Source organism: Chanodichthys erythropterus, chromosome 10, assembly GCF_024489055.1.
Source record: "Chanodichthys erythropterus isolate Z2021 chromosome 10, ASM2448905v1, whole genome shotgun sequence".
NCBI classification, from domain to species: domain Eukaryota; kingdom Metazoa; phylum Chordata; class Actinopteri; order Cypriniformes; family Xenocyprididae; genus Chanodichthys; species Chanodichthys erythropterus.
The window spans coordinates 40,338,463-40,363,768 of record NC_090230.1 but is presented as its reverse complement, the minus strand read 5'-3'; the positions used below and the strand labels follow the sequence as shown (position 1 = coordinate 40,363,768).

The following is a 25,306-nucleotide window of genomic DNA, read 5'->3' as shown; positions in this document are numbered from 1 at the left end:
GAACCGAGGTTACGTTAGTAACCGAGTACGTTCCCTTTCGATACTTCACTCGTACTGCGTATGGGGAACGAATTCAACCACGCCGTGCCACGGCTGGGAACGATATAGCTTGCATTTGGCCACCCAGAGGGGGGCAAAAGGACAAGCGGAGGCAAAGCCTAACCGAACCCATGGTTACACTGAAGGAAGATACTTCCTATGGTGGCGTGGAAGCGGGACCTGTTGGAAGCCGCTAATCACACCGACAGGACCCGAGCTTGTAAGGTCGGGACATCGAGGTGATAGAACCTGACAAAGGTGGACGGCGAAGACCAGCCGGCCGCCTCACAGATGTCTTGGATGGAAACTCCGTTGGACCAAGCCCACGAGGAAGCCATTCCTCTAGTGGAGTGGGCCCTGACTCCTATGGGGCAATTAGTGCCCAGTGAGGAGTAGCACAGGTTAATAGCATCCACTATCCAACGGGAAATGCGTTGTTTCGAGACCGGAGACCCTTTGGTGCGGCCGCCAAAACAAACAAAGAGCTGATCCGACAGTCTGAAAGACTGTGATCGGTCTATGTAGGTCCTCAATGCCCTGACTGGGCAGAGTAGCTGCAGCTCTGGTTCGTCCGCCGAGGGAGGAAGAGCAGAGAGCGAGATGACCTGAGCTCTAAACGGAGTTGAGAGCACTTTAGGGACGTAGCCATGCCTAGGTTTCAGAACGACCTTAGAGTCACCAGGCCCGAATTCGAGGCATGCAGGGTTCACAGAGAGGGCCTGCAAATCGCCAACACGCTTTACCGATGCTAGTGCTAGTAGCAGAGCGGTTTTTAGTGTTAGGGGCCTGAGGTCGGCTGAACCCATTGGTTCAAATGGGGCTCCTTTCAAGGCCCTGAGGACCAACGAGAGGTCCCAGGAGGGAATAGTGAGAGGGCGAGGAGGATTCAAACGCCTAGCACCTCTCAAAAAACGGATCACGAGCCCGTTTCGTCCCACCGATTGGCCAGCAATAGGAGCGTGGAACGCTGCAATGGCTGCTACGTAAACCTTAAGCGTGGAAGGGGGAGCGCCCCATTTCCAAGCGTTCTTGGAGGAAAGACAGTATGGAAGATACGTCACTCTCCACAGGGTCTATGTTGCGTGTTGAACACCAATCAACAAAGACTGACCACTTCTGGTCGTAGAGGCGCCTCGTAGATGGGGCTCTAGCCTGAGAAATGGTATTTAGGACGTCCTCGGGGAGGCTAGTCGGCTCCCATCGAGGGACCAGAGGTGCAGAGCCCAGAGCTGCGGCTGTGGGTGCCAGATTGTTCTGTTTGCCTGAGAGAGGAGGTCCCGTCTCAGGGAATCGGCCACGGGGCTCTTAGAGAGAGCCTGAATAGCTCTGAGGACCAAACCTGGTTCCTCCAGAGCGGGGCCACCAGAAGGACTCTGTGCTGGTCTTCTCTGATACGCCTGATGACCTGGGGGATCAGTGCGATCGGAGGGAAAGCATAAAGGAGCGTGCTGGGCCATGTGTGGGCCAGAGCATCTACTTCCTTCGAGAAAAATGTTGGGCAATGAGAGTTGTCTTCTGAGGCGAAGAGGTCTACCTCTGCCTTCCCGAAGAACTCCCAGATCGTGAGGACCACTTGGGGGTGGAGCATCCACTCGTCGGAGGGGATGTTGCTCCGTGACAACATGTCCGCACCCAGATTGTTCCTGCCAGGAACATGAGTCGCTCTGAGCGACTGAAGCCTCGGAAGAGCCCATTCCAGCAGTCGTTTCGCCAGAGCGCATAAGCGGCTGGACGAAAGACCGCCTTGGTGGTTCAGGTATGACACCACCGTCATACTGTCTGACCGAACTAGAACATGACGTCCCGTCAAGTAAGCCTGAAAGAACTGAAGGGCTTTCATCACTGCTAGCATCTCTAGACAGTTGATGTGTAGATGGCTTTCCTCGTGGCTCCACGAGCCGAAGGCCGGTCTGCCCTCGCACACAGCGCCCCAGCCCAAGTTGGAGGCGTCTGTTGAGAGCACCGTCCTCCGTGAGACCGCCTGTAAGGGGACTCCGCGTTGGAACCATACTGGATCCATCCAAGGTTTCAGGGCTAGAAGACAGGCCCGATTGACCTTGAGACATAGGCGGCCGTGCCGCCATGCGCTGGGAGGAACCCGGAACTTCAACCAGTACTGAAGAGGCCGCATCCGAAGAAGGCCTAGCTGCAGCACCGGGGAGGCGGAAGCCATCAGCCCTAGCAGCCTCTGGAAAAACTTCAGAGGGAGATAGGCTTTGTTCGTGACAGATGCCGTGAGCTGCTGAATTGCCAGGGCGCGCTCTGGCGAGACTACTGCCGTCATACGGACCGAGTCGAAAACTGCTCCCAGAAACGAAATTCGTTGAGTGGGGCATAGCGAGCTCTTGGCTAAGTTGACCCTGAGACCCAGGCATTGTAGATGGCTGAGGAGCACGGATCTGTGGCGTTCCAGCTCGCTCCGCGAACGGGCTAAGATGAGCCAGTCGTCGAGGTAATTCAGAACCCGGATTCCCATCTGTCTCAGAGGGGAAAGCGTCGCGTCCATGCACTTGGTGAAAGTGCGGGGAGCCAGAGACAGCCCGAAGGGCAGGACCGTATATTTGTATGCCTCCCCTTCGTATGCGAATCTCAAGAATCGTCTGTGAAGGGGGGCTTTCTGGTTGTGAAAATACGCATCCTTCAGGGTCCAGCGAGCAGAACCAGTCCTCGGGGCAAATGTGCGCGAGGATCTGCTTCAGCGTCAGCATTTTGAACTTCCGTCTCATGAGGGAGTGATTCAAAAGCCTGAGGTCTAGGATGGGTCTGAGACCGCCATCCTTTTTGGGGACCAGAAAGTAGCGGCTGTAAAAGCCTGTCTCGCTCTCTGACGGAGGAACCATTTCCACAGCTCCTTTTTCCAGCAACGACATGACTTCGGCCCGGAGGACATGAGCGTCGTCCGGATTGACCGATGTTTGAAGCACCCCGGCGAAGCGGGGGGGCCGTCGTGCAAACTGGAGCGAGTAGCCCTGGTTTACGATCCCCATGACCCATTCTGACACATCGGGGATGGCCTGCCAGGCCTCGGCCCGAGTGGCTAGGGGTTGAATAATGTTGGGTGACAGACCGCCGTTGAGAGGGTCGTACACCGCGAGGGGTGGAAGAGGAAATTTGCTCTTTTTGTGATGAGGTAAAAATTTGTCCGCCGTGAAAACGGCGTTTGGAGTGGGCGCAACAGGTGTGGGCCCAGCTGTCACTTGGAGTATGTTTCCCACGCCCGGAAATAAACGAGGCGGAGGGGAAATTACCCGTGGGAGCTTTTGGGGTGGTCCGGTCGTAACGGGACGGTCCCCCATCCTCTTCCTGTCCGACGAATCAGGACGACTTCGGAGGCACCGGGTCCAGCACAATCCTGGGCCGGGGTCCCTGGCGCCTCGGGAAGGGAGGGCGCTTCGCAGGGCGCGAGCGCTGGCGATGCTCCTGGGGCGGCGCTGCCTGTGTTGCAGGTGGGGCTGGTTTGTTCTGCTGAGCCGGCGCAGTCCTGGGGCGGCTAGACGCAGAAGCGGAGCTGGAGCGCTTAGGCAAGAAATGCCTCATAGCCTGAGACGATTTCTGCGCGGCAGTAAAGCGCTCAGTGAAGCCATCCACTGCAGGCCCGAAGAGACCAGAAGGCGAGACCGGGGCGTCTAAGAAGGCCGTCTTGTCTAGGTCTTTGATCTCCGTTAGGTTGAGCCACAGGTGGCGCTCCAACACGACCAGGCTGGCCATGGAACGACCGATGGCCTGGGCCGTAGCCTTCGTAGCTCGCAGGGCAAGATCCGTGGCGCTGCGGAGATCTTGAAGGCTGGCGCGTCGATTCCAGACTCATCCAGAGAGCGGAGGAGTTTGGCCTGGAATGCTTGAAATATGGCCATGGTGTGGAGCGCAGAGGCAGCTTGGCCCGCCGAGGTGTAAGCCCGTCCAGCCAGAGTAGAGGTGGTCCGACAGGGCTTGGAAGGAAGGGCCCTCTTCGTCTTCCAACCCACAGCCGCGGGAGGACAGAGGTGAGCAGCCACCGCTTCATCTAGGGGTGGCAAGCGCTCGTATCCCTTCTCCTCGGCGCCGTCGACGGCGGTGAGGGCGGAGCGGTGCGTAGTGTGGAGGCGGGCAGAGTAAGGAGCGCGCCACGACTTCGTCAGCTCTTCGTGGACCTCAGGAAAGAAGGGCGCTGAACGCTGGCGAGGTGCTTGGCGGCGGCCTGGCAGAAACCATTCGTCCAGGCGGCTGCGAGACGGCTCCTCTGGAGGGGCCCACTCGAGGTCCAGCTCTTCAACGGCTCTAGACAGGATGCGGAAGAGCTCGGCATCCATGCCCTGGCCATGCTCGATGGGTTCCAAGGGAGGCGGTGGAGCGGGGTCTTCCGGCTCGCCAGCCCATCCTTCCGCTTCGGAAGCCGCAAGAGACATGGAGTCGTCTTGTTCGTCGTCTGTTCCCCCGAATGAGACGAGGTCACTCGCTTCTGCGGAGGGACGCTGCTCAGGGCGAGAGAACAGAACTGGAGAGAGTTCCCTGGGAGGAGAGGGCGAGGCACGCGGGGGCTGGGCCGGCGTGAGCTCGCTCAACTCCTGGCGCTGAGTCGCTCTACCCCGCTGTCTTTTCCTCGCCGGACCGCGGGAGGAAGGAGACGGGGAGGGCGCGAGCGGCGAGATCGCCTCAGTGAAGAAGGCGACCCGCGCCCGCAGGGACGCGAGCCTCAGCCACGCGCAGAGCGTGCATGAGTCTCCAGCGAGCGCGCCGTCTGCGTGGGGCTTGCCCAGGCAAGCGACACACTCGCTGTGTCCATCGTCGTCGTGCAGGGGGGCCCTGCAAGTACCACATGAGTGGCGGGGCATCGTGAGACGCCGCTGCCGTGAAAACGGCAATTGGGTGGCTTCTTTTAGAGCGGCGAGGGCCGCGGAAGCTCTTAAAGCGGTGAAAACCGCTGGAAATCGCTCTTTTAGAGCGGCGTTGGGCCGCGGATGAAGCTCTCAGGCGGCGCGCCGGATGGCGGCAGGGGACGCACAGGAAGCGGCCGGAAGCGGGAAGCGGGAGGCGGCGGCTCGGCGACGGCGCTAGAAGCTGCAGTCCGCGAGGGCGCCGGCGCTTTCTTCCACCGGCGAGTCCAGGCGAGTCCGCTGCGGGAGCCTCTTCAGACGGCGGCGAGAGCAGAAGGCGGCGAGCTTCTTCGGCTTCAGGCGGAGATCAGCGAAGAGAAGTAGATGTCGTCGCTGAAGGAGAAAACACTGAAATCCTATGGCGAAACGCCTGCTTATATAGCCCTATACCCCGCCCATTTCGGCGGGAATATTCGCGCGCTTTGTCGCCATAGGCCGCGCAGCTATGCCGCGCCGCCATTGGTTCAACAACTTGTCTATGAGTGAACCAATGACGGTGCAGTTACACTGCGTTATTGAAAAAGGCTTCAGCAGCGGGGAAAAAGGGAGACCTTTCCCCATACGCAGTACGAGTGAAGTATCGAAAGGGAACTTTTAATTCTCTCATTTTCTTATTCGAACTAAACTCTTTTATGCTTGCCAAATACCCCAGAATAATTGGGCTCACGGACAGCAGCCCTCAGTTCTGACGAGTGGGAAAACAATGCTGCTGTAATGGACAAATGAGTCAGAATGAAACGAATTATTTGAAGAACATCTTAACGCGTACTTAACATTACAACAAAGCAAAAAAGTGGCTTCTGTTCAAAGTTAAACGACTAATTTTAACTTGCTCGTTGCGTGGGTTAATATCCGCGAGGGATATTTGAACGTGCGACTGGCAACCCGGCGTTTCACTCTGACGTAAGCTTGTGTTGTGCGCCGCGCTCCAGCTAACCGGAGGTATGTCTTTTAGTGTGTGTGTGTGTGTCGTGTAACTGTTGAATTATAATGATATCATTGCCTATTGGTGTATTGTCAATCCGTTTTTGAAGTCATAAACAAAAAGTGAACATTTTGTGTATATATTACATGTATGTCTGCCCTTACAGAAAGTACTATGGCGGTATATAGCATGGTAGTGATAGTATCAGATGCTATACAATGTAACTTTCCTTCGCGATACTAAATGATTACCATCTTAATATACGTCAAAGTATACATGTATACAAACAACCACATGTTAAATATCAAAAATCATGTTGGTACTGTGGTACTTCTGCCTTTAAGAGACGTGTTACAAAACGCTTGTTTTGTAACACGTTTTAGCTGTTCTCAAGCGATAAAGTTTCTTTGTAGGGAACCGAGGTGACGAATATTAAATTAATTAGAAATTGACGAAAGTCCTTCCAAAGAAGTCGTGTTTTGTAACTATTCATCATTATGCAATTACGTTGAGTTTTCAAAAGAGGGCACAACATGACATGAAAAAGTCACAAATGGTATTTTTGTCAGCGTACTTGTTAAAGATTTTATGGCACCTACATGGCCGCAAACTATGCAAATAAGAATTTAAAATAATGATTTTATTATATTTAATTATCATTATATATGTATATAATGTGTGTGTGCGTATTTAAAATGGCAAAATGTTTAGTCACTGGTCAGGAAATTAGCAAGAATTGCACAGATAAACTAACTTAACACTTGCAGACAGCTTTTTACAGGAAGAAGAAGAGTCGGTGTTGTTCCACTCCATATATGCTAATGGCTTCAAACAGTTCATGAGTAGTTGAAAAATGTCTTCCAGTTCATTTGAGTTTACTGTGAGACCAAATATTAATTATAGGGTTCAAATCTGGACTCTGACCAGACCAAAACATGAGCCCCATGGACTTGTTCTCAAGCCACTTCTTGATTTTCTTTGCAATTTCTTTGCAATTTGGAGCATTGTCCTGTTGATAAATATGAAAATCTGATCATTGCTCTGTAGATTACAACTTTTCATTTGTTGAAAGCAAGCCATTTCACAGTGACTTCACAGTGAAGTAGCTAACCAATACCAGCAGCTAAAAAGGCTCTCCACAAAATGACACCATGCCTCATGGTGGCAGAGATGCATTTATTATTATATTTTTTATCAGATTTTCAAAGACACACACACAACTCATATTCTGACAAAACTTCATTCTGTCTTTGATGTTTTTATGAGACAGCCATGGCTTTTTAAATAGTGCATTTGCTTAAATTTAGCTAATTTCCTGACCAATAATTTGTGGTTAAGACAATTAAAAGCTTAGTGTTTAGCCATTTTGGGCCAGGAGTATAGATAGATAGATAGATAGATAGATAGATAGATAGATAGATAGATAGATAGATAGAATGCACATTGTAAGTGGCTGTTTTATGTATTATCTGTGTATGTGACGTGAGGTCCTGATGTTTATAGAGTCAGTAAATACCTTCAGAGTTACTTTGATCGATTATTAACTAATACTAAATCAATCTGTTTTTTCAGACATATCTGCTTTCTGATTTCTGTGAAAATGGAGGACGCTGAATCCCAGCTGCTCTCCGATCAGGATCAGACTCCGGAGCCTCTCCTCAGCTCTCTGGACATCTTCCTTTTCTCTCTAATCGCAGGATTGCTTATCTACTGGTTCTTTTTCCGAAGACAACCAGAGCCTGTTCCGGAGATGAGGACATTCACTGCAGTGTAAGTGTCTGATTTTAACCCCCTTCCCCCTTCATTTGTCCTCGAGGGGGGAATATTACTCCCACACAAATTTTTCTGCATGGCTGAAATGTTGATCAGAGCCATGTTTTGTGAAACACAAGCACAATATCTGTGTTCCACACCACAAAAGTGTAAATGTAAACGATAAAGGAACAAAATGAGCTTTTGCTTTACAGTCCATGGCTGGAACTGTGTTATGTGACTCAAATTTATGCTAATATTTTTGTTGGACAGCCAGTTTATAGTTCTTCTCCCTGTAGACCTTTGGCCTTGTTTGAACAAAGCATGGTTTCTGCTCCATAGCTCGTTCCTAAAGCACTTTGTGGTTCGGTCAGTCATGGGTTCCAGCATTGCAAAGTGTTGACATCATGGGACCCAGAATATGTGCGTGCGTTACATTCTGTCTCGGCGTTATGGTCTGTAGCAACTGAGAGACCGTTCATATGCATAGTGGTTATGTGTCACTGTGAATGCCAATAGCTACTTCTTTGTTTACGAATTTTCATAGATGCGTCAAGTTGGTAAATGTGAATTTCCTGTTCGGTTTTCACAATATTGAAGAGAAGCATCAGCGCCTTAGTTGAGCTGTGTAATAAACATAGATGTTTTATAATGAGGTTGAAAATGAGCACTGTTTGTTCAGATGGAGTCACAGGATTTTACTGTTCCTGAATACCTTCCATAATCCTTGCTAATCAATTGTAATGTGTGTTAAACTTGTGACCCATTCACACTTGTAAACAATGAAAAACCTATTGACTTAGAGTTTTGAGGTACACTACCAATTTATGAAGGATCATGTGACACTGAAGACTGGAGTAATGGCTGCTGAAAATTCAGCTTTGCCATTAGAGGAATTTTAAGTATATTAGAATTAGTGCTGTCAAATGATTAATCACATCCAAATAAAAGTTAGAGTTTACATAATATACATGTGTGTACTGTGTATTATATATATATATATATATATATATATATATATATATATATTATATATATATATATATATATATATATATATATATTTTTTTTTTTTTAAATAAATACGTGCATGTGTGTGTAGATATAATAAATAATAAAAATACACAGTACACGTGTAATATGTAAATCAAACTTTTATTTTGGATGCGATTTATCGCAATGGATCGCTTGACAGCACTTTTTGTAACAATTGCAATAATATATCACAGTATGACTATTTTATTGTATTTTTGATCAAATAAATGTGGCCTTGATGAGTACAAGAGACTTTTTTTTTTTCAAAAACAGATTTTTTTTTTTATGTTTTGGACAAATCTTTCAACAGTATATAGTCTTTCTGTATATACATAAATTACTTATCACCTTTTATTCATTGTCTAAAACAGGAACAGCAGTAATACATAAAGAGAAGAACAAGAATGCAGTAGGAAATGATGTATAACTAAAGAACTATAGTGTCAGGAAGAGATGTTTAGAGAACAGGAAAGGATAACCACTTCCAATTCTCTCCGCTTCCTGGTTCACATTACTTGTGTTGAAGGATTGCAGCCAGTTTGAGCCATCTACTCCACTAGTCTTTCTTCTTTAGTTGTTTTAATCGAGTACATCACTTATGTGGCGTCTGCAGTGAACACATAACAAAAAATGTTTTAAATTAAATCCAGAAATTTATATTGGCTTTGTTTTAGTGCTCTTTTGTATTTTATAAGGCTGGGAAAGGGAGGGAATAAACTCCTTGTGTTTGCATTGGCAGGAACATTCAAGTTTTTACGCATGTCTGTGTGCGTTTAAGATGGGGTGGGGGTTCACTAACAGCGTTGTGCAGTAGAGATCCATGGGAAATGTTATATATTCATGTTGCTTTGCAACACTGTGCTCTGGCCAGATGGCGGGAGAGAGAGAGACCGAGAGAATGAGCGTGCACGGGAGCCCGTGCACTCAGACCCCTGCCTGCCTCACGCCCCCTTTCCCTGTGCTGAAGAGCTATGTGTTTCCTACAGAGCCTCCTAATGAACTTTTACGGACTGAGCGCTTGATCCAAACCTTTTAGAGACGACAGTGCTCTGTATGTGGAACTCTAAAGGACAGGGTCTTTTCCCCAGTCATGGGATGCATGTTCTCTTTGCCTCAGGACAGACTGGTCGCCGCAGAGAGGTTAGTCTGGGACAAATGGATGTTTCATTTTCTGTTGTGATGGATATTTCAGGTGCTATTTATGATTTTGTGGAATTGCTTTTGCCCATAGGGATTGCTTATAGTTTTGTTGTATCCACATGCCTCCTAAATTAATTGTTTAGGCTTTCTACAATGCAACACAGTGTTGTATCAGTGGTGTGCAAAAGCAAAATGAGGTTCTAATCTGGTGGAATGCTGTATGAATTTTGAATGGGAATGACTTGTTTTTTTAGTGTGGATCTATAGAGAAGTATGGGGAGGACTCCATTGATTTGCACTGTAATGTCTGCCACTGCAGTGATGGTTGTTTGATAGTTTGATTATCTACATTATATACCCTTCAAGCTGATTTGTTCAGTTGAATGAAAAAGTTGAAAAAACAAGGCTACATTTATTTAATCAAAAGTAAAGTTGAAACATTATTACAGTTTAAAATGATTGTTTTCTTTTTTCATAATATATTTTAAAATGTAATTTATTCTTGTGATTGCAAGCTGAATTTTCCTGTCTTCGGTGTCACATGGTCTTCAGAAATCATTCTAATATGCTGATTTGGTGCTCAAGAAACATTTATTATTATAAATGTTGAAAACAGTTGAGCTGCTTTTATATTTTTGTGGAAAGCATGATACATTTTTTTCAGGATTCTTTGATGAATAGAAAGTTCAAAAGAACATGTATTTGAAATAGAAATGTTTTGTAACATAATAAGTTTATTTAGTCATCAATTCAAACGGAATGATCAAATTAGTGCATCCTTTCTAAAAAAAATGTATTAATTTCTTTCAAAAAATGTTTATGAAATATTTTCTTAAAATATATATAAAAAAAATTGTGCTTATGTGTGAATTTTATTTAGAAATTTTTATTTATTTATTTAGACATTTTGGAAAACTTATTTTACAAATAAATGGTATTTTAAAAATGGAAGAAACCGTAACATCTTTGTATCAAACTTACACCGTTACACCGATTATTTTTTATTTTTTTCACTTTGTGCACTACCTTCTGTTCTTCATTGTTGAATTAGCATGAAAGTTTTTGGTTTTCAGTAGTTGAACAATGACTGAAAGCAGACGTGTTCTAATGCTGTAGAGCTCTCAAGAGGGGTGTGAACTTCAGGAAGTTCTCCTGTGTGGGAAAGGCCAAGAAATGAAAGGCTCAATCCCCTATTCATTACCAAAAGAATTGGTCTGGCATGCTTTACAGCCTTTTCACATGTGTGTTTTCTCTCCTCTTCCCATTTCTTTTCATAGAACGCCACAAATACCTGAGACCAGCTTTATTGAGAAAATGAAGAAAACGGTGAGATTTCCAGAAACATTTTACCACCATAGAAATCTAGTCCAGTTCTAAAAAGTTTAAACAATTGGTGAAAAATTCACTTTCTTGAACAATGAAAGAATTCCATTATGTTTGAACCTCCCATTCTAGAACCGAAACATTGTGGTGTTTTACGGATCCCAAACAGGGACTGCTGAGGAATTTTCTAACAGACTGGCAAAAGATGCCCATCGCTATGGCATGAAAGCGATGGTCGCTGACCCAGAGGAGTATGACATGGTACATCGGCATTATCGCTGCCTGTTTGATGCACACCATTAAAATCAATCAGTCAAGATCAAAATTGTTCTATACTTTTCAACTCTCTTTACTTTTGTCATTATAATCTCCCATTCACAGTCCGAGCTGCCTAGACTGAAAGAGATTCCTAATTCCATGGCTGTGTTCTGCATGGCAACCTATGGAGAGGGAGACCCCACAGACAATGCTCAGGAGTTTTATGATTGGATGCAAGCGACTGATGACGATCTAGAGGGGGTCAATTTTGCTGTGAGTAATAAACCAACATCAGAATAGTGTGTAGTAAACCATTGTGTCTCTTTTTTAGATTTCTTTCTTGGTTTAAAGGGATAGTTCACCCAAAAATGAAAATTCTGTCATCATTTACTCATCCTTTAGTAGTTCCAAACCTGTATGAAATTTTTTGTTCTGCTGAACACGAAGATATTTGGAAGAATGTCAGTAACCAAACATATCTCGACTACCACGGTAGTAAATGGGGGGGGCGAGTTCTGTTTTGTTACTGACATTATCAGAATATCTTTCTTTGTGTTTAGCAGAACAAAGAAATTCAAACAAGTTTTGGAACTAATTGAGGGTGAGGAAATTATGACAGAATTTTAATTTTTGGGTGAACTATCCCTAAATAAACCGAGATCAAGCATAGGACAGCTTTCCATCTATGGGCATCCTGCAAAATTCCTGCCTTTTTTATGGAGTGGTACCGGTTTCCTGAGCAGTCAGTGAAGTTCTTAACTAGTCTGCGCCTGAGGCTGTCCCATAGTTAAGGGGCCCATGGAATCCTAATCAGTTCTCCTTCTCCAAATGGAAACATCTGGCCTAGCCAAACAAAGCTAGAGTTCCATCCCAGCAGAACCGCTCTCTTAGCGGGACTATTTCAGATGGAACCGGATCATTGGATCTTCTGTTCCTTTGATTCTGGAGACATGGATGTCCAGGCTTCGCTTGAGTTGGACCTGTTTTCTGGATGAAAGCCTGGTGGTTTCAGCCTGGAGTTCTCAGATTCTTTTATGTGGTTGTAGTGGGACAGCGTGATAAACATGTGGTTGGAAACATCACTGCAGTGCGTCTGCGTCTACAGTATTACAAGACTGTGGGACAGGCTAGATAGGTAGAGGGGGTTATAAAGAGCACACGATCTTCGAAACAAATTTATAACTCTTTTGCATTGTAGTTAAATGTATTGAAATCAGTTTTAATCATAAACATACACTCACCGGCCACTTTATTAGGTACACCTTGCTAGTACTGGGTTGGACCCCCTTTTGCCTTCAGAAGTGGCATAGATTCAACAAGCTGTTGGAAACATTCCTCAGAGATTTTGGTCTATATTGACGTAATAGTATCATGCAGTTGCTGCAGATTTGTTGGCTGCACATCCATGATGCGAATCTCCCATTGCACCACATCCCAAAGGTGCTCTATTGAGATCTGCTGACTTTGGAGGTCATTAATCTAGTGAACTCATTGTCATGTTTAAGAAACCAGGTTGATATGATTGGAGCTTTGTGACATGGTGCGTTATCCTGCTGGAAGTGTGGTCATTAGGGGATGGACATGGTCAGCAACAATACTCAGGTTGGCTGTGGCATTTAAACGATTCTCAATAGGTACTAAGAGTCCCAAAATGTGCCAAGAAAATATCACCCACAACATTACATCACCAGTTGCCTGAGCCGTTGATACAAGGCAGAATGGATCCATGCTTTTGTGCTGTTTATGCCAAATTCTGACCCTACCATCTGAATGTCGCAGCAGAAATTCACTGCAGAACTACCACTCACTGGATATTTTCTCTTTTTCGGCCCATTCTCTGTAAATCCTAGAGAAGGTTGTGTGTAAAAATCCCAGTAGATCAGCAGTTTCTGAAATATTCAGACCAGCCTGTCTGGCACCAACAACCATGCCGCATTCAAAGTCAGTTAAATAAACTTTCTTTCATATTCTGTTGCTCAGTTTGAACTTCGGCAGATCTTCTTGACCATGTCTGCATGCCTAATTGCTGCCATGTGATTTGTTGAACAGGTGTACCTAATAAAGTGGCCAGTGAGGGTATATGCCACTTATATTTGTAAGTCATTTTTTTTTTTTTCTTCAAAAAAAGTCATAATTTAGGTAAATAGTTTCCATCTCTTTGAACTAAATGGACAATTTTTGCAAACTGAAAGATTTTTAAAAAATTTTTTATGGAATGTGTAACTTTTTTGTGTTTCAGTAAATTATCTTTTTAAACTGAAGAGGAAGTTTTGAATGTTTTGAGTACAACTTGATAGAGGATTTTATTTCAAAAGATCAAGAACCAAATGAGTGTTTTAACTGATGCTAAGTCTTTAAAGTATTGCATGTTTTGATGATTTCTCTGTGCTCGTTGTTTCTTATTTACTCCTTGCAGAGACTGAATGACTTTTTTTTTAGGTGTTTGGGTTAGGAAATAAAACATATGAGCATTACAACGCCACGGGCAAGTACACGGACAAGAGGCTTGCTGAACTTGGTGGGAAAAGGGTCTATGACCTGGGCCTCGGGGATGATGACAGCAAGTGAGTGAATAAAAAATTAATTTAATTAATTTTGTCAATTTTGTCTGGTTTTAAGTCATTTTCATTGCCTGTCCTGATTATTTAATCCTAAATCATTTATAGCTTGGAGGAGGACTTTATCTCTTGGAAGGAACAGTTTTGGCCTGCTGTATGTGAGTTCTTTGGTGTGGAGCCTACTGGAGAAGACAGCAGGTATTATTTTTATATTCTTTTTTTTTCTTATATGCTAACCCCGCTTTTTCTGCAATGCATTCTTGTATTGGTAGGCAACGTATGGTAGAATTAGAAAGAGCAGACCAGCTGTATCAGATTACCTAGTTCAAACATGTTTATTTGATGGGTATTTTGTGGCCAGAAAACACATTCAGAGTCTCATCTCCATATTAGAGGGACCAAATCCATTTATCATGTGCTTCCATAACAAAATCCTCCTGTGTCCTGCTTTGAATAGGTTTTTGCATCTCATTAAACATCATAGGTGTTTTGAATGCTTTAAAAGCAGGCTGGGATGAGATCTCCAGTTCTTTTTATGTTCTTTCAGCATTCGGCAGTTTGAACTGGTGGTTCATAATGACATCAATATGAATCAAGTGTACACTGGAGAGATGGGGCGACTCAACAGTTTCCAGACACAGAAACCGTGAGTTCATCCCTTTCAACTTAGCGATCGCTTGACGCATCAGAAGAGCTTCTATTGTGGAGTATTCTGCAAAATGACCTCCTGTTTGTGTAATGTTTTGTGAATAACTAATTTCTAGGATTTTTAATTGATATACTGAAATTTTAAAAGCTTTTTATCTGATTGCATTATTCATTTTGATCTGTGTAGACCGTTTGATTCAAAGAATCCTTTCCTTGCACCTGTGACTGTTAATCGTAAGCTGAACAAAGGAGGAACCCGCCATCTGATGCACATTGAGTTAGATATCACTGACTCTAAAATCAGGTACTTGTAATAATTGACTTGTTGGGTGAGTCTCATGAAAACATTTCCAGGTCACATGTCACCCCAAAAGCAAAAAATATATTACATAAATATATTTTGTGGAAAGAAAATTTTTATTTTTATTATTTAATTTTGTATTACATTGCATTATATAATATACATACAATTTTATTAATTTTATTATATAAAAATAATTTTATTTATTTATTTTATTCTTTATTTTGAATATAATTTCTTTTTTCTTCTTATTAAGAGGTGAAATATATAACCCATATTTTTGATAGTATTCATGAGATTTACGCTCATAATTGTGTACATATGACAATGATTTTTAACAATCTTAACAATATCTGTACAATATTACAGCATTGTAAAATGAAAGTAAAAGTTTTTGAAATCCCTACTGCAAATAGAAATACTGTCATGTTATTTGTATAACATTTGAAAGAGTATGTTCATGATTGTGTATACACTGATGCAGTGTACAGTATGTTTTTTTTTTTAATGTCCACATTAATCAATTGATTCCCAAACCTGGCAGATATGATTCTGGAGACCATGTTGCTGTTTACCCCACAAATGATGCATCAATGGTCAAGAGACTGGGAGAAAGGCTCGGAGTAGATCTCGATACTGTATTCTCTCTCAAAAATCTGGATGGTATATACAAATATCTGAAATTCATATCACACAATTAAATAATGAACATATGAGGTGGCATGTAAGATAAATAGATATTATTTAATTTATTTAATCTCTGTTAAATAGTCTACATACGACATGCAATTGTTGCTAATAATGTTTCTTTTCTGCAGAGGAGTCCAATAAAAAGCACCCGTTCCCCTGTCCAACCACGTACCGCACGGCGCTGACCCATTACCTTGACATCAATAATATGCCACGAACAAATGTGCTGTATGAGTTGGCGCAGTACGCCTCCGATCCCCAAGAACAAGAGAAGATGCGCAAGATGGCGTCTGCCTCCACTGAGGGAAAGGTTAGGATCATGTCATAATCACTGCTGTTATGTTTTTTTTTTCACACTTGAAATAGTTAACCCTGGGTCATTCCAAACCCTGGGTAAAACGGAATCATGGGTTATCTTGTTTCACATTTCACACTGCTCATAATTTACCCGGGGTTAACAATTAATCCTGGGTATTCATAAGCTGCTGTTTTACACTGTACATTCCTAAACCCTTGGTTATTGCTCTTATTTACATATTATCGGTGTCATTGGTTGAACAAATGCAGTATATGTCCTATTTATATAAAAGCTCTAATGTTGCACATCCTCATATTATACATTATACATATTAGACTGTACTATTAAATTTTTTTCTGAATGGACTTTTCAAACTATAAAGTTAAGAATAAAACAGCCTCTTAAAGGGTTAGTTCACCCAAAAATGAAAATTCTCATCGTTTACTCATCCTCATGTCGTTCCACATCCGTAAGACACACGTTCATCTTCGGAACACAAATGAAGATATTTTTTAATGAAATCTGAGAGCTTTCTGTCCCTTCATTCACTTTACGAATATATTTGCAAAGCACATTCATGAGAGCACCACAGCGCATGCGTTTTGTGTTCACACGAGAGCTGACATTGTTGCTTGAACACGGTTTGGATAATTTTGTAATTAAAGTGGTAAATTATGTTTTTTGCACAAACAAAGCACTTACGTCTCTACATAAAATTGAGATTAAATCACTGCAGTCACTTGGATGTCTTTCCTACCTTTCTGAACTTTGAAAGATAAATGTTTGGCCCCACAATGTGGGGTTAACGGCCGCAAAAACTCCAGAGGTTTCCCTGGGTAAAAAGCGATGCTAACCCCACTTTTAAATTTCAAGTGTGAAATGTTCCTTTACACAGGGTTGAAAGTGGGGTTTAGAATGATGATAACCAGGGTTAAGCGTAGCCCTCATGAGTATTTTTTTTTTTCACCATCTGATTGGTCCTTTTAGGCTCTGTACCAGAGTTGGGTTGTGGATTCAGAAAGGAACATACTGGCTATTCTAGAGGATCTACCTTCCCTGAACCCTCCTATAGATCACCTGTGTGAGCTGATGCCTCGACTTCAGGCTCGATACTACTCCATCGCCTCCTCCGGCAAGGTAAAATCCACAGTTTTCAATATTATACCTTGAATCAGAAATTTTGAGGTTGACTCTAACTTTGTTCATTCTCATTTCAGGTCCATCCACACTCTATCCACATCTGTGCTGTGGTGATAGAGTACACCACCAAGACAGGAAGAGTCTTCAAAGGTGTGGCCACCAACTGGCTCAAGAATAAAGATGTGACCGATAATGGGCACGAGCCAACCGTTCCCATGTATGTTAGGAGATCCCAGTTCCGCCTGCCATTCAAAGCCAGTAATCCTGTAATCATGATCGGGCCCGGAACTGGCATCGCCCCTTTCATGGGCTTCCTCCAGGAGAGAGCATGGCAGAAGGATCAAGGTGTGGCTTGAAACCTGCTTTGACACATGTGTACCATAAGAAAGCAAAGGTTTCTCATTCAGTTTTTGCTCTCTGTTGCAGGGAAGGATGTTGGTGAGACGATACTTTACTTTGGATGTCGCCATAGGAACGAAGACTTCCTGTATCAGCAGGAACTGGAGGATTTTGAAAAGGCGGGTGTGCTGACACAACTTAACGTTGCCTTTTCCAGGGACCAGGAGCACAAAGTAAGTGACATATGGATGGGCTGAAAATAAAAGCCTGCAAATAACGATGAGTTATTGCCATGTTATGGCTGAAATTAAAATTCTAAACTATATTGTCTACAAAAAATGAAATAAATAAATATAATTCTCGGTTTTACAGACAGGGCTTAGATTAAGACAGGATTAGGCCCTAGTTCACTTAGGCCATTTAAGTGGCTTTTATAAATGTGCCATAGAAAAAAACATTACTGATGTGCATCTTGAGACAAAACAATGGCTCTGACATATTATATGTCAGTACAAGTTGCTTTCAGTGAAAACTGCTCAGAAATAAAAATATTTGTTTGAACATTACTATATTGTATAATGGGTATTCGTTTTGAGATTTGCTAAATATTGTTTTAACGTGTTATTAAATTGTAAGTGTATAGGCCACGTTCAGACAGCAACAGAATTCGGTTGCCAGTCCTGTATTTGAGTCCTTAATATGGTTACTGTCACACACAGTTAAGTTTTTAGGACTCACAACCACATTTTCGGAAAACAGGCTCTATGTGAACAGAACCAGACTGGACTAGTTGTCTATCATGTCATACAGTGTGAGAGAGCCGCTCTGCACAGCACAAACGCATATCTACCATGTGTTGCGAGTTTTAATTTTTGTCCCCCCAACTTATTCATCTTCCTAAACATGACAGGTCTTTGATGTGGTTGCAGCATCTTACAATAGTTTTCAGAGTTATCAGAATAATAGTTTTCACAATATTAAAGATTTCCATCTTTAGTTTGCAACTGAAGTAAACCGAAAAGTAATTCTATGGACTGTTGTGTTTGCAGATCTATGTGCAGCATCTTCTGAAGAAAAACAAGGAGCAGTTGTGGAAGCTCATTCATTCAAATAATGCCCATATCTACGTTTGTGGGTAAGAACCACACAAGTTTCTTCTGGCACATATTGAATAGATGTATAACACAGACCATACTAGTAGTTAACTGCCAGAATTGTAGTGGAACATTAAACGGCTTGAAATAATTACAGTGCTTCCATATAATAATATGATTTCACTTGCATAAAGTGATAAATGGTGCCATTCGTCAATGTCATACTGCATCTCTTTCCAGCAGCATATTTGCTCGTGTATTTAATGAGAACATGTTCTTGCAGAGACGCACGTAACATGGCTCGGGACGTGCACACGGCCTTCTATGAGATTTCAGAGGAGATGGGCGGCCTGACGCACACTCAAGCTGTGGACTATTTTAAGAAGCTGATGACCAAGGGCCGTTACTCACAGGACGTTTGGAGCTAAGCTTACTGATAAACCAATGCCACTTTACCTCAGACGATTTCTCCAAAAGCTAGAGCTAAAACATCGAATTTGCCTGGACTGATTTATTGCTGGCAGCACATATATAATATACTGCACAGGATCCAGATCAGAAAAAAAGCACTCCAACCTTACACATTCTTCCTTTAGATGAGTTTGATATTCAACCTACTGTTACAGGAAACTAACTTGACTGAATTCGAACCCTAACCGGACTGCGGTATTGGATGTTGATGTATACGCACATGTAGGTCAAGGATGCAAAATATTCCTTTGCTTCTTTTTTGATTGAGGCCTTATAAAGAATGTTCATGTATTCTGTCATACTGTCTATTGTTTTATCTCTGTGAAAAGACTGCAAATATCACTTTGTGATGTACTGTAAAACTTTAGATTTTGTTTTGTGACATTATTCAAAACACAGTACAATGTGTTCACCATTTTAGGTCAGTCATGCATTTTTGTTATTGTGACGTTCATTCTTATTTCTTGTGCTTTCAAGATGTTCTGCCACTCATCTTAACTCTTTTATGCATTATTTCATAATGTTGAGTAGCAGTGAACAAGCAATTATGCAAAAAACATGACCTCAATCATTGGGTGAAACGTTACATTCTGTTAGTCATTTTTTTTAATGTTGTCTAGCAGTTTTAAACAAACTGGTCAATTTTTATTGGTTGCATCTGGAGGAATATATTAAGTATATCTCTTTTCCTAACAGATGCATTTATGAAATTAAATGTAGGTTCTTCTCTCATTTTCAGTATCTTTTTTTCCTTTATCGGTACGCATTTACCACTGATTTCTACTAATGATTATAGAATTGACTCCTCAATTCATCCCCCTGGTGAGCCAAAGCTGCAACTGCAATGAAATGCCCAGCATTATGGTTTTATGGCATGTTTTTTAATGACAAGCTTGCATTTGTTTAATTTAAAACTTAATTAAACTTGCTTGGGAAGTGTAGTGTCTTTGTGATATCACATGTTTTTGTGCAACATTGTGATCTCAGTAATGCAATGTTTGAAAATTAAATAAAATGCACAAACACTGTTGGCCTAAAAATTTGTTTGTCTGGGCATGCATAAAAAAATTACTGCAATAAAAAAAATACACAAAGAATTTATGCAAAACATTTATATATATATATATATATATATATATATATATATAATAAAAAAGGTTACTAATTTCATTCTTTAAGGTACAAAATGATATAAATGTTCTGTATCAAAACGGCAACTGTATAAAACAAGTTAAACTTCATTTGGCTATTAAAGATGCACATCTGGAGTTGTTTGAATTCTGGGAACAAGACATGAGGTATCTAAGGAAGAAAACTGATAAGGTATCAAAAGCCTAGGATGGGAATGACACAGAAGCTCCAGGAGGAGTTGTGGGAAAGCCAGCCACTCCAGACTGCGGGATCTGAGGTGTGAACGGCACTCCTGGCTGAGGTTCACTGAACGGCATGTTAAACGGAGGCCTGAACTGATGCTGAGCATTGGTTGACATTGGCATCCACGGGCTGGAGGGGTGATGGCTGTGCCCATGGTGATGTCCATGACTATGACCATGACCATGACCGTGACTATGTCCGTGATTGTGACCGACTCCAATTTGAGGTGAAGGGAATGTGTATTGCTGTTGAGGGTACAGCGAGACGGGCCAACCATCGTATGTAGCTGTAGCTTGACCACTGGTGGCATTTACTGGGGCGTAAGCCTGGACTGGGTACGACCCGGGAGGAGCGTCTCTGGAATTGCAAATATTATAAATAAGCACAGACATTTTAAAGAGATAGTTCATGCAAAAATTTATGTTCTGTCATCAACTCAAGTAGTACCAAAACTGTATGAATTTCTTTCTTTTGCTGAACACATTATATTTGGAATAATTTGGAAGAATGTCAGTAACCAAACTGATCTCGCCCCCCATTGACTACTGTTTTGGAAATTAATATTGATATTACTATTTACCTGTTCCAATGTTGTTATTTGCATGCTTTTAAGTTAAGGCCATATTTGCTTGAACGCTTGAATGATTATGAAATTAAGTAAATGCAATACTTCCTTTGTTTGTTATAAGATAAGATGACTAAGCAACAGTTGTGAAAGTTAGTTTTTTGAGTTTGATGACTGTAACCAACCACAAAGGTAACAATAAGGTTGAAGAGAGCATGTAAAAGATAATATAAAAGAAGAAGATAAAATGTCCCTTACATTTTCACTTACAACCATCTACAACATATTGAAATATGAAGTAAACTATGTCATAATTCATCAACAACATGCAATCGTTTGAAATAAATTAGTTGATTGTGAACTGCTCTGACAACAAAAGCCTGTGCAACAATGCCACGTTTATTAAATCTCACATTCATGTGTTAGTGTTTAATTTAAGTTTAATAATCACATTAGGCTGTATTGCAAATTTAAGACCTTTTAAAATGATCATTAAGATGTTTGTTATGACTTTTAAGATATTTAAGACTTTTTAATGACATCAAATTTGCTAAAACTGAATTTAAGAAAAATGAGAGAGCTTTCTGACCTCTGATAGACTGAAACATTATTCCCACTTTCACAGCCCAGAAAGGTAGTAAATAAAATCGTTAAAATAGTCAATGTGACTACAGTGGTTCAACCTTGAAGTTGTGAAGCGACGAGAATACTTTTTGTGTGCAAACCCCCTAACGACTTTATTCAACAATTTCTTCTTTTCCGTGACAGTATCCGACACTGTTCACGCGAGCCGGCGTTCAGACGTAGAACCCGGAAGCGCTGCACTGTGTTTACAATGAGAACAGTGTAGGAGACGGACATGGAAGAGAAGAAATTGTTGAATAAAGTCGTTATATTCTCTTCGCTTCATAACATTAAGGTTGAAACACTGTAGTCACATGGACTGTTTTAATGATGTCTTTACTACCTTTCAGGTCTTATGGGTGTGGAACGGCATGAGGGAGAGTAATTAATGACAGAAATTTTCATTTTTGGGTGAACTAACCCTTTAAGTTTTATTGATCACTCACGTGAAGTCAAGTGGCTTTTTGCGTTCTTCAGCCGATGCAGGGATGAACTGGACACCAGGTATCAGCTTTAGCAAGCGAAAAGGGAACTTCTTCTCCAAGACAGAAGCTCTAGATTCTGACATCTCTAACAATGAAAACCATTCCTTTCCATCTGAAAGTACTAAGTTAAGGAATAGACATCCACAACTCTACATTGATTTAACTACGTCATAGGATTGTCAGCTTTAAAGGTGCCCTAGATTCAAAAATTGAATTTACCTCAGCAAAGTTAAATAACAAGAGTTCAGTACATGGAAAAGACATACAGTGAGTCTCAAACTCCATTGTTTCCTCCTTCTTATATAAATCTCATTTGTTTAAAAGACCTCAGAAGAACAGGCGAATCTCAAAATAACACCGACTGTTACGTAACAGTCGGGGTGTACGCCCCCAATATTTGCATATGCCAGCCCATGTTCCCAACATTATGAAAGGCATTAGACAAGGGCAGCCAATATTAACACCTGGATCTGTGCACAGCTGAATCTTCAGACTAGGTAAGCAAGCAAGAACAATAGCAAAAAATGGCAGATGGAGCGATAATAACTGACATGATCCATGATATCATGATATTTTTAGTGATATTTGTAAATTGTCTTTCTAAATGTTTCGTTAGCATGTTGCTAATGTACTGTTAAATGTGGTTAAAGTTACCATCGTTTCTTACTGTATTCACAGAGACAAGAGCCGTCGTTATTTTCATTATTAAACACTTGCAGTCTGTATAATTCATAAACACAACTTCATTCTTTATAAATCTCTCCACGTCCACAGTGTAGCATTAGCCGTTAGCCACGGAGTACAATAAAACTCATGCAGAATCAAAAGTAAACGTCCAAATCAATACTGTACTTACGAGATTAGACATGCTGCATGACGGACACTTTGTAAAGATCCATTTTGAGGGTTATAGTAGCTCTGTGAACTTTGTTTATGCAGTTTAAGGCAAGCACGAGCTCCGTGGACGGAGAGCACGAGATTTAAAGGGGCCGCACTGCATAAATCAGCGCGTTTATAATGATGCCCCAAAATAGGCAGTTAAAAAAATTCATTAAAAAAAATCTATGGGGTATTTTGAGCTGAAACTTCAGAGACACATTCAGGGGACACCTAAGACTTATATAACATCTTTTGAAAACATGTTCTTGGGCACCTTTAAAATCCAAGGTCTGTAGAAAGGAAAACAAAACAAAAAGTCTGAAGTATTATATGCATTTAGGATTAAGGATACATAAAATTCCAGTGATGATAGCCAGGACGTTACAAAGGAAGGCAGTGTTTGGAAAGAACAGGGTTATAATTATTAGAATAATCCAAGGTAGAGTTGGCGTAGGCACACTAACGCCCATAATATACGCCCTCTGCATGGCAGAACTGATGGTTATCATTCCCAGGATAGAGAGAGATAGTGGGATGAACCCATTTACAGAGCTCCTACTGGATGGGGAGAACAGCAGTGACTCCAGCAGCACATATAGGAGTCCACTGATGGACGACAGAAGCAGAGACCGGTACAGGAATCTGACTGTTCCAATCCCTTTCTCCAGCCCACTGCAGGGAAACACCATCAGGATGGCACTCAGGAAAAAATTCATCATATTCTTGTGGTAGAGGAAATAGGTGAAGAGTTTGTAGACTGTGAAGAGAGGGAAGACAAATGAACAAATATGATATTTATGGAATATTTATTTTTATATATGGTGCTAATGTGCTAAATGGATGTACATAGTTACATAGAGACATAGTTTGTGAACCTTTATACCAGGGGTTCTCAACTCTGACCCTCGAGATTTGCTCCAACCCTAATTAAACACACCTAAACAAGCTAATCAAAGTTTTCAGGATTACTGGAATGTTATAGGCAGGTGAGTTTGATCAAGGTTGGAGGTAAACTCTGCAGGGACATCGAACACCAGAGAACCCCTGCTTTATAAAACATAGGCCATCCACTTTTTCAGGAAATATACATTGGAAAGATTTTAAAGTCTTTTTAAAGCGTTATGAGCCATGAACTAAACCAGCAAGCTACAAAGTGAATCACAACATTACAAACTCTGATTTGAAGCAAAACATTTTTGAAAAACCGACAAAATTGTAAAGTTACAAGACTTTGTAATGTTACTTAACAAATTTAGTGAGGGAATGAAGCATTGCGAATGACATTATTTAAATATAAACAATGGACAAATATAAAACTATTAATTTAAAAATGTTGATTATGTATATAGAAACGGTATATTTTATTTTATATGCTTATACAATTATTTCTGTAGTCTGAGAGCGTAGGGAGACTGACTGGATATATTCAAAGACTATAGAATAACAATAATAATCATTGGCCATGTAATTTTTGACCAATAATTCTACTGTTAAACGTGATTATTTTAAATAATGCAGGCTGACAGCTTCAACAAAAGCATATGCCATCAATTAACAAACTGTAGGCCCACAGCGGTTTCCAAACAAGTTTCTTAAATACTCCCTCTAAGTTCAGCTAGTTCCACCCCCAAGCTCACGCCATTGGTCGAGGCTGCCGGAGACCCAATGCAGCTTTTCTGATTGGATAACATACGTGATAGAGGGCGGGGCATATCGAAGGACTGGCCTTCCTTTGTTTAAATAGCCAATAATACATTTCAGTCATAGAGCATGCTACTTGCTAGTCGGTTATGAGAGGTATCAGTGGTATCTTTTTATTGGACAAAAATCAATATTTTGGTCAGTTTCTGAAGAGAGACTACATTTTAAATGTTCTAAAAGTGAATTTTGTCAACATTTAGAAGTAACGTGTCACCAAACATGGACGAAAAAACACATAACTCTAATTTTGAGGTGTTTAAGGTACGTCCTGCCAAACATAATGCGATTAACATATTCATTAACGAGTTTTATGTAAAATTCTAACAAAACAGACTACATCAGTCTACAAAATGTAATAATAAGTTCAACTAATACGGCATACATGTCTTATAAAGGACAAAGGGGGTCATTTGGGACTTATATACTGTAAACAACTCTTACCATGGCCGCTGATGACAGCACTGGACTCCAGACTGAAAAACTGCTCCGAGATATCGGAGTAACATGGAATGACACTAAAAACACATGACAGCGCGATCACAAACACTATCCCACATGTTAGCTCTAAATCCGGTGCAAAACCTGTAAACGTCTGCTTCCAGTTTTTCAAAGTGTTATGCATTTTAAAAGGTGGAGAATGTGCATAATTTACAATACACTCTTAAAGAATAATAATTTACGTAGAGCAGTTCTATTTCAGTTCCCAACAACACTCGAACCGCAACTTCCGCGCTTGAGGAAAGGTTAATCAAGGTGATCAACATGCGCAGCCTTTGCGCAGTCCAGTGCCAACTTTTATTTTTTTTTAGCCTCG

General features: G+C 41.8%; 2 protein-coding genes across 3 annotated transcripts; one reads left to right on the top strand and one right to left on the bottom strand.

Moving 5' to 3' along the window:
- The first annotated feature begins 5,510 nt into the window (after positions 1 to 5,510).
- pora (P450 (cytochrome) oxidoreductase a) lies at positions 5,511 to 19,890 on the top strand. 2 transcript variants are annotated; one of them, XM_067397708.1, is made up of 16 exons: positions 5,511 to 5,834; positions 7,390 to 7,587; positions 11,022 to 11,070; positions 11,200 to 11,328; positions 11,449 to 11,598; positions 13,765 to 13,889; positions 13,992 to 14,081; positions 14,431 to 14,529; positions 14,719 to 14,835; positions 15,377 to 15,495; positions 15,651 to 15,832; positions 16,808 to 16,957; positions 17,038 to 17,305; positions 17,387 to 17,532; positions 18,349 to 18,434; positions 18,677 to 19,890. In XM_067397708.1, the coding sequence occupies exons 2-16, from the start codon at positions 7,418 to 7,420 to the stop codon at positions 18,819 to 18,821; spliced, it is 2,025 nt and encodes a 674-aa protein (XP_067253809.1). In that variant the 5' UTR covers positions 5,511 to 5,834; positions 7,390 to 7,417; the 3' UTR covers positions 18,822 to 19,890. The 2 variants fall into 2 exon arrangements, with proteins under 2 accessions (XP_067253809.1, XP_067253810.1); XM_067397709.1 differs by lacking the exons at positions 5,511 to 5,834; positions 7,390 to 7,587 and adding an exon at positions 8,871 to 9,744.
- Positions 19,891 to 20,062: 172 nt separating this feature from the next.
- rhbdd2 (rhomboid domain containing 2) lies at positions 20,063 to 25,218 on the bottom strand. Its single transcript, XM_067397711.1, has 4 exons — positions 24,934 to 25,218; positions 23,144 to 23,548; positions 21,874 to 22,024; positions 20,063 to 20,595 (listed from the first exon to the last, which is right to left on the bottom strand). The coding sequence occupies exons 1-4, from the start codon at positions 25,112 to 25,114 to the stop codon at positions 20,199 to 20,201; spliced, it is 1,134 nt and encodes a 377-aa protein (XP_067253812.1). The 5' UTR covers positions 25,115 to 25,218; the 3' UTR covers positions 20,063 to 20,198.
- Between the last annotated feature and the right edge of the window lie 88 nt (positions 25,219 to 25,306).

What these genes read in the sequence shown, in the direction of transcription:
- rhbdd2 (XM_067397711.1), bottom strand. Translation starts at nt 25,114, where the DNA reads ATGCATAACACTTTGAAAAACTGGAAGCAGACGTTTACAGGTTTTGCA. An exon ending in TATCATCACTGGAATTTTAT is followed by an intron (nt 22,025 to 23,143) that starts GTATCCTTAATC and finishes TAGTACTTTCAG; the next exon opens with ATGGAAAGGAATGGTTTTCA. An exon ending in AAAAAGCCACTTGACTTCAC is followed by an intron (nt 20,596 to 21,873) that starts GTGAGTGATCAA and finishes TTGCAATTCCAG; the next exon opens with AGACGCTCCTCCCGGGTCGT.
- pora (XM_067397708.1), top strand. Translation starts at nt 7,418, where the DNA reads ATGGAGGACGCTGAATCCCAGCTGCTCTCCGATCAGGATCAGACTCCG. An exon ending in CTGCCTCCACTGAGGGAAAG is followed by an intron (nt 15,833 to 16,807) that starts GTTAGGATCATG and finishes TGGTCCTTTTAG; the next exon opens with GCTCTGTACCAGAGTTGGGT. An exon ending in GCCCATATCTACGTTTGTGG is followed by an intron (nt 18,435 to 18,676) that starts GTAAGAACCACA and finishes ATGTTCTTGCAG; the next exon opens with AGACGCACGTAACATGGCTC.